Below are 9372 nucleotides of genomic sequence, written 5' to 3'. Positions count from 1 at the left end.
AGTCAGGTGCTCTAAGTGGAGTCTGGTGCTCTAGTTGGCCACAGCTGTTCTAGTTAAGCTAAAGCAAACCTTCCTCCCTTGGCAGGGAATAAGGCCCCCTGCTAACACTCTTATGCTGCCCTCTGGCCATGCTGTATCACACTGTCCAGCTATAAACCTATAAAAACAGTGTGAAAAGCAAATGTCTGTATGAGGGGTCTGCAGGTCAGTTTGGGCACCATTTCCTGAATCGCAGGGTGTGAGCCCTTTTTCAGTAGCAGACACGCAGCATCAGGTACAGTCTAATTCTTGCTCCTTCCCCTCCATAGCTGGAAGACTAAAAACTCACTGGACATAAAATTTTGGCCTTTCTCCATTCTAACCTATATGTTGAACATCCGCCTTATCCTACTCTCCATTCATAATCCTCTGGGAGACTTACTTCTTCCATAAGGCATACAAAAAGCAAAGACCAGCAAAAGTTGTCATCACTATAGGCATAAAAGGATACTAGGGGAGTGCCATCTTTGTGTCCCATTCCATCTCACCTTGTCTGTGTATCTGGGGCAAAGCTCTTTGGGGCAGGAACTGTGTCTGCCTACATCCTGCGCACAGAGCACCCCTCCCATGCTCATTATTAATAATACTGCCTCGAGCAGGATACCATGTCCTGCCCTGGCAGCTGGCGGAGACTGATTTCTAACTGGCCTTTTCTGTGCCTAGCTAGTGGTGATCCTTGTAATGGTGGGCAATGGAAAGCTAAGTCTCTCTTTGCTAAAGAGGGAGGAAGGGGTGGATATTTTAGCTCACTCAAGACTCCGTTCATATGCTTTCTGACCCCTCCAAACCAGTGTGCTCACCATTACATTATTCTTCCCAGACGCCTCAGATTCTGAAGTACTGAGGGCCTTCTACAGTCACTCATGTAAATCCTTTTAGCACTGGGCCCATAATAAGGGCTTTCCTCATTTGTTTGCTGTTTACCTACAGGTGGTTAGTGTCAGCTGCACTCAGTGTAATTTGACTATGTTCTTGTATACTTCAGAAAGTGACAAAGTAAAGCCTTTGTGCAGAACAGTCAAAGATTATTTTCCTCCTGAAACAAAGTAGTTTGCATTTTAAAATATCGATCAAATAGAGCAATTATTTTTTGCTTTCTGTTTTGCATTTGAGAATACTGATAAACTCTGCCTTGCTCCTAATTTGGCAAACACACAAACCAAAAATATAAAAACTCTATAATCCATGGCCATAAAATAACAGGATATATGTTCATTAAATGTTACTCCTGCATACCCAATCCTACAGCAATTTTCACAAGGAATATTCTGGACTAGTTCATTAACTTTCAGACTTTTATGTGATACAAGGACTAGGAGGCAATTCAAGGAATGTTAACTGCATGCAAACTAATATGCACTCCATGTTCTCTCTCACTAAGAGATGCTGCAGAAATATGGGATTGAGTCAGAGTCCTAAAGGAAAAGCACATGCATATGCTGCAAGGGGAAGGGAGAGAAGTCCAAAATAAAGAATAACGCTCAGGGGCGGTACAGCACAAGAATTATTTTGAAACATGAGGTGACAAAAATTGTGATAGATTCAGACATCTGTTTTGTTTGCAGAATTCCTTGTTCCCCAAACAGACTGCCAATGAAAGATTTGCAAGCCTTTAATGCATGCTTAACCTAAGTCTACATGACAATTCCCAATAATATAGTTTCTTATTAACGTGAGGAGGGGGTAAGAACTCTACCCGAAGCAGACAAAGGTTCTGACAGTAAATCAGGACTTGGGTGAATATCGTTTCCTTTATACATAAGGAGAGGATTCTTTTGTCTTAGCTTTAGGAACTGATTACATAATAAATCATCTCAAATAGCAAGAAAACACGAAAGTCCGCCAACAGTGTGGCTGGCTGCAAGAGTTGCTAATTTTGGCAACAAGGTTTTCCTGCATTTGCACTCCCTGAGCCAAAGAGCTGTAAATGCTTTGCCAGGTTTGCAGCAATCTGAGGAGGACAGCAGCTCATTAAGTCAAACAAGGAGGCAAATATATCCTAGGCCACAATGAGACTCAAAGTCAAGTGATGCATGAGGTGCTACGTGTGTGATCTACAGGTCTCCTAATGCTAACAATAACCATGTTTATTAAAGAGCTCTGCAAAACATTGCAACTGACAGGGATAATACTAGAGGAAAACCCCATTAAGCCATGTAATGAATTTGCCATGCTTATGTGTATTTAGAAATCCATGTCACCCACTAATGGAAATAAATCCAATATCACTGGGTCATCACGTGGATCCAAAGACTTCCAGTTATCCTCCCAGCAGAAGAGGACTTTCCAACATACAGATTACTATGGTATCACACCAGTTTTTCTTGTGTCCCTTGCATTTCTGACAGTGCATCTCACTTGACCCCATCCAGAATAATGGGCATCAGGACACACCCCACTAGGCCCCAATTTCTTATCACTATGCCAACCTAAATTCAGCTGTGTTCATTCTACCCTCAAGTGAACATGTGCTTCCTATTCTAAGAGAATTTTCAACATCCCTTATCTGAACTGCCTTTTTTACCCTTCCTGCAAGAGTGCACATTTCGCAAATGACATCAGTGATAACCTTTCCCTTTCCAGCATCTACCAAGTAGGAGGTGATTAACCCCAATGAGACATAAGCAATCCAAGCGAATAGCAAGCTCCTATAAAGGCGAAGGCCAAATCAAGCCAAACAAGGCTCACGCAGTGGGCTTGGAGCCTTCTGGTGGATGCTCATCTCCACAAATGGAAGGAGAACTGAAAGACGCAGTCGTTCTCTTATCTCCTACGGTGCACGTTTATCATAGCTGCAGTGTACTTTTAAAATGTCCTACAAAAGCATTCAGCCTCCACTGAAGGCTCAGCTCTGCCTCAGCAATGGGAGGTCCAAGCGTCAGCTCTACACCCACAAAGAAGTTAGGCCCCTTTTCATTTCACAGGACTGTTTGTGGCTCAGGCTAGCTGTTCCTTTTCAAGTCACAGGCTGTGGTATAAATATGAATTGAAGCTGTCCCCCTTCTCTCTATTTTGGTCCATGCAGCATTCACCTTAACATTCACAAGTAGCATTTCTGGAGTCATGTCTACACAGGCACACTCAGAAAAGCTAAGGCCAATCCTACTAAAGGTGACTTCATAACTTTATTTGATCTGCCTTACCTTTCTCAAATTGCCCCATGTGGACAAGCCTTTAATATGTTTGAACTGTGACGTCTGTTACAATAAGATTCTGCATAGCCTACCTAGCAGCTGTCAGCCAATGCAGAGCAGCGAGTAAGTCCAGGATCATAGTGCCAGTATATTAATTTTTGCAAAAATGGATGTTACACTAGGAAAATGAGTTTCTCAAAGGACTAACGTTGTTGTTCTACCTCAAACAGGGAGGCAACTCACAGAGGCAGAGTGGAATAGTGGACTGGGCACAAGGATAGGAGAAAGGATCTCCCAAATTCTGATACTGACTTGCTACAGTGCATCCCTGTATCTCTGTGCCTCAGCTTCCCCCACATCTGTGAAATGGGGATAACATCTTACAGAGTGATGTGCCTGAGCATTAGTTAACATTTGAAAAGTGCTTTAAGAATGTAATGCATTAATTAAGTGCTGAGGGTTGTTACAATTTTCTTCTACAGACGAAAAAATCAATTCTCTCCATGCCATCACAGGGGAAAAACATCAGACCCTTTTAAACTAAGAGACTGATCCTGCATTGCTTATGCATGTGTAACTCTCACTGAAGTCAATGAGAGATTTGCCAGAGTCGGGACTGCTGGACTGGGCCCATAAAGACCCACAAGACTGTCAGAATGGCAGTAGTGAATTCCACCTTAATTAGCGACATGGTATCTGGCCCTAATTTCTCCCAATGCTCTCACTCGCTCCCCTGCCTTGAGAAGCACGTCAATTAGTGCAGCAGGACCATGCACAGTATCTCCAGCCATTTTTCCCCCTAATTAAACATTTTCCAAAATAAACATGCATGTAAAGTGACAGGCACAAGGGGCAAAGGGCCACATCAATGCATATAGAGCTGCTTACGGAATTACTGCTATTGGTCCTGGTTGCCCCACACTGAAATCCAAGCCAAGAGCAAATCTGTGAAGAGAAGTAGCTTGAAGGCATGAAAGGAGCCCACATATCCCAACTTCCTCAGGGCCAAAGATTTCACCAAAATAGGCCTTGAGTCAATAGAGCCTGCAAGATCTGCTCGATGGATCCCTGCTTATAAGGATTAGTCTGGGTTAAACCCAAACATACTGTTCTGTATTTCTTCATTAATACAATAATGATAAGAGTTGACTGTCACCTCATCAAAACTAAGAGAAATTTCTATCAAAGAGCTGTCTAGTCAGGACCCTCAGCAGCCTATGACAGTTTCAAAATGTAAGGCCAAAATAGGATTTTTGCTTATATTGCTCGCGTCAAATGTATTAGGTTGGTAATAGCACACAGGGTCCATTTCCATAGCCTTTGTATTTCAATATTTACTGCAGCAGTAAGTCACTCCAGTGACTACTACTGGCGAGCAGACCTTCAGATGAGAGCATATCTGAGCTATTGATGTACGAACAAAGAAAAGGTAAGAACTCTAACCAAGAGATAGCAGATTCTATACAAATAGATGATACACATGACAATGACAATTCTTTTGATTTGAGCTCCAGGTGAATACCACCTGAAGTGAAAAGAATCAATGCCATTATGGGCATTCACAATCTGCTCAAAGCAGTGCCCTGTAACCCCTACCCTTTTGGGCATTAGTTCAGTATCAGTCAATTACAGTAACAGTTAAGTCATGGAGCTCTCTGCCTGTCATAGTGATTCACTCTTGATCAACTGCAAAAACCCAGAAGCTTTATTTGATTTTTTTTAATAGTTCAAGACTTCTCAGTGTATCAATAGTGCAATTATTTTTGCCCAAGTATCCTGCTATTATCGGAGGTGCTCTAGGCCTTGCCCTAGAGAGGAGTTTACAATTATCCATCTCTAATTATCCTACGTTCATAGCCAGCCCCACTGTACGGAGCTTTGAATAAAAGAAAATGAATGTAAACAAAATGACAAATCAGCAGAGAATCCTGTGGCACCTTATAGACTAACAGACGTTTTGGAGCGTAAGCCTGTGTCTGACGAAGTGGGTATTCACCCACGAAAGCTCACGCTCCAAAACGTCTGTTAGTCTATAAGGTGCCACAGGATTCTCTGCTGCTTTTACAGATCCAGACTAACACAGCTACCCCTCTGAAAAATGACAAATGAATTCAGCAAGTTTGGTGAATAAGGTACCAAGGCCAATTATGAAGATATTAATGCCTCTATAGCAAACATAAGGAATGGCTTCGGAGAGTATTTGTACGGCAGGACTTATGAACTGCCAAATTAACTTAGCACTTAAACAATTGCAAGACAGTTCTTTATAGTCTGCCTTTTGACAAAGGCCTCATGAAAGCTTCTGCATTTGGAAGCTTCCTTTTTTCTCCAAATAATGTTTTACTTCACTTGAAAACAACAACCATCTCAGATCATAAAAGCAGATGAAGCTGGAAACCCATGGCCTAGTCTGGTGAAGCAGCAAGAGCATATGAGTGAGTGTTTCTGTGGTGCTCAACAGCACAGATGTGGCATGCTCAGATACTAATGTGCTAATTATGGCCCAGATGCCATCTACACAGGCAGAACCTAGCACTGACACAGAACCTCATGGACAATAGCGGGACTCCACGTGAGTGTAAAGGGTCCAGCTGCAAGTCTGAGGCTTATCTGTTAAATTTGGCCCTGTATGTTCTAAAAAGGAATCCCACGTTTCATAACTCACTGGCTTGGCCTTGAACTCTGAAGATCAGTTTCCCATAAGAGCCATCCTCCAAGCGAGCCAGTATCCATTCTGCTTCTGAGGTAGACAAGATGCCCTTCCAGCATTTCCACAGTAGGTTTTTTAGCTCTCAAACTTAGCCTGGGCCATTTCATCTCTCTTCCTAAGTAGCTCTAGCTCTCTTAGGCAAGAGCCCCCACCCGCCTGCACGCATACACCACTGATACAAGCAAAGGGAAAACCAGGAAGGTGTGCAGCTCCTATTCAGAAAAGTGGACTTGCTGTGAAGCTTATGCTGCTGAAAGTGTTGGATTAACAGCTATGGAGACGAAGTGCTGTATATATCTGCAGCATCACAGCAAGCTTCCTACACATTGCCCCAAAGGGACACTAAGAATCAGAGGAGAGCTTGGACTTCGCAGCCTGTTCAAGCCCTTGACTTCTCAGCTGATGAGGCAGCAAGAGCTGCTTGTGCTGGTGTTTTGTTTTTAAATGAGATCACATGGCCCAAGTGGGAAAGCTCTGAGGCGCCTGACATTTTAGATAGGCCAACCACCCACCTGGTGGTAACGTTCAGGAACTTCTGACCTGGATATAGACCAGCAACCTAGAGGTGAAAGGCTCTATTGCCTATGACTCTACTGCTGCCATCTGGCCCCCTACAACGGAATTGTGAAATAGCTAAAGCAAACTAAACTGAGGCAAGGGCAATTTGGAGTTGATAGGTAAGTGATCCAAGCCCTCAACCTCCATCTTCACTTTATAAAACCCCTTTAATGACAAGGCTGATGCAGTAAATCAAAGCTCTTAATTTGGACCGAGAGACAGTACTTACCATGTGTCTGTGGGATGTATGGAGCCAGCAGCTTTGCCCTTTTCTTCTCATACCCCTTCTGTGTGATGTCCCCTAAAATCAAACAGGAAAGTCACGTTATCGTGTCCTTCAGGTGCTCTATTGCAAGAGGATTTTAGCTGCATGGCCCTGCCGCACAATAATGGGCTTTGTGACGTGTCACCATATGGGCAGCAGGAATGACTTATAAGAATCAAGTTATCTGTCAAGGTTCTACAGTGTTATGATTTGCTCACAGAAGCGAAAGATGGAAGCAGACTACTCGGTCCCTGCTAGATCAGCACCCTCAGCCATGTTCCCTACTGTGCATTTTTCTATGGGTCTCAGGTTTAATTTTTAATTCTGCTGAACAATGGGGCTTTCACCTCTCCCTGTGGAAGCAACTGTACAATATACACCCCTTCAAAATGGGCTGGCTTGAATCAGAACATCTGTCTTAGCAGGATATCAACACTATAAAAACCTAAAATGAAAACCAACTAGCTCAGACACCACAGGACAAGGACCAAAGACAAACTCAACCAACCAGACACCAACAACAGGGAACAGTCCCCATCTGCTAAAGGGAATTGGGGGAACAGCAATAGCGAACACAGAGCTTAGTCATAATAAACCAACCAATGAAAGAGAGGCTTGCAGTGGACCCTAAAGAGAGCTGACAATGGACTATGAGCAGCCCATTCAAGAACGAAATGCTTCACCCTGATCCAAAAGTAAACTTAGAGACAGACCCACCTCAGGTGACTGAACTGCCCAGCAAGGACGGGCAGATCACCAAGCATTTATTGTGAATGGCAACAGTTCAGTACTTAGGGTCTTATAAACCAACTCTATATTGTGTCTCCTGACTTACTGATATCCAGTGCAGTTCACACAGGCATAGGGTTTCTATGTACCTATCTATTTAATGGGATTAATACCCACTACTTGCCTCTCAGGGTGCTGTACTACGTAAGTGCTTAAAGGTTCACAATGAGAAGGCACCTTACGAGAGCAAAGAAATAAGAAACCTTTTTCTAAAAATATGCATCTCTCTGACCCACTAGAAGTACCATCTGGCTGCTGTCTTTTACTTTAATTTCTTGCATTACATCTGAACTGCAGAAAAGAGACTGAAAGCTTGAAGAAATTAAAACGAAAAAGCCCTGAAGCATTTCAAACCTCTTTGTAGTTTGGCCCATACTTGTAAGCTCTTCTCTCAGGAACCAAAAAGTTTAGAAGTGATCAAACACACAGCAGGAAGAAAAACAGAATTCTTTGGTACTACGGAGTCTAGCTAGAACTAAGGCCAATATTTACATTATATCATATCGAGAAACCACTGACCACTTACAACATTTTCTCTTTACAGAGATTTGTTGTTGCAAAGTAGCATATTATCAGACACTATCATTAGAACAGGGATAGCACAGGCAGTGGTACTGCAAGGTTTCCCAACATTTTCCCACAGTGTTCTTCCATTCTGACTTGAAAGGTCTCACCTTAGAGGTGATGAAAAGTTCAGCCTCTGTGGCCCTGTCCTCTCTGCTGAAATTCTGCCCCAGGAACCAATCAATATCAATTGGGAAGGTGATTTTGTGGCACCTGTTCACTATGAAATGGAATGAGATCACTTCATTTACATTGGAGGGTTAATCTCAATACCAGGTGAATTTTTTAAAGCACCTGGATTCAAGCCCCAGCACTGAAAACAGTGCTTTATGCTGCCTGATGCACACACACAAAATAAATTATATCTCAACTTCTCTTTTATAGCATTTGAGCCAAGCCTTGACAAGTCCAAACAAATCAACCAACAGAGAATTTAAATGTTCATGAAACTGAGAGGCCAACCAAAGTACAAGTTTATAAGAGTGACTGCAATATGGAGCTGGTTAAATTAACCCATGGAAAAGGTATGTTAGTATAACAAAACTACACCTTCAGAAACAGCAGCACAGAGACAAACAGTGTTCTCTTAAATGCAGCTACAGGATTCTGGTCTATTCAAAGCACTTTGATAGCACTGTGTTAACTGATAGTCACAAGTACAAGGGATCAACTGTCGGTTTTCCAGGAGATTCTTATCTATACAGTTCTTGAGGCCAGCCTGTGTGTGACTTTGGGACCCCCCTACTGGATCTGCTGGGTGGAAACGAGACTGAAGAGGCTCTCATTCATCTTTTCCCTCCAAGCAAAACTCATTTGCTTTTGCTTGTAATTCACTACTTGGCAATAGGGTGTTTTTTCTCTTCCAGATTTAATGGGTATCCTCTGTGTTAGTGGTTTTACACTGCATGTAACGAAACTGCAGATTACAGGAATTACTATGGGGAGGGAGCAGCACACATTCCGATACCAACTCTCCTGATTTAAGGCTTGGCAATTTGTAATGATCAAATTTCTTGTTAAAATCTGGGCAGGAAAGGATGCTTGCATTATAGCAAGTCAGTGGAATTCTCATCATCTTCACTGAAACACGTAAGAGTTCCAGTTAATAAACCACCCTAGAAAAACGTGAAGAGGGTAGGAACTGCTACTGAAAAACATGATGTAACAGACAGGGATCAGCATTAACCAACTGCAAGTTTAATTACCAACCAATCTGGAGGACCTATATAGTTATTTGAAGATGGGATAGCGCTGAGAACAGACTTACATACACAAAAAAAAAATCTAAACCAGCACTGCAGAAACTGTCAAAA

General features: G+C 42.6%; 1 protein-coding gene across 3 annotated transcripts in view; it reads right to left on the bottom strand.

Moving 5' to 3' along the window:
* DIP2B (disco interacting protein 2 homolog B) overlaps window positions 1-9372 on the bottom strand; it is a 137736-nt gene that overhangs the window by 84079 nt on the left and 44285 nt on the right. For all 3 annotated transcript variants that reach the window (XM_075061112.1, XM_075061110.1, XM_075061111.1), the window contains exon 2: window positions 6671-6742. In XM_075061112.1, the coding sequence (XP_074917213.1) occupies window positions 6671-6742 (72 nt within the window). The remainder of the gene's footprint in view (window positions 1-6670; window positions 6743-9372) is intronic.

This window comes from Chelonoidis abingdonii, chromosome 26, assembly GCF_003597395.2.
Source record: "Chelonoidis abingdonii isolate Lonesome George chromosome 26, CheloAbing_2.0, whole genome shotgun sequence".
Lineage (NCBI taxonomy): Eukaryota > Metazoa > Chordata > Testudines > Testudinidae > Chelonoidis > Chelonoidis abingdonii.
Note: the sequence above shows the minus strand (reverse complement) of the source record. Positions and strands in the feature narration are given on the sequence as shown.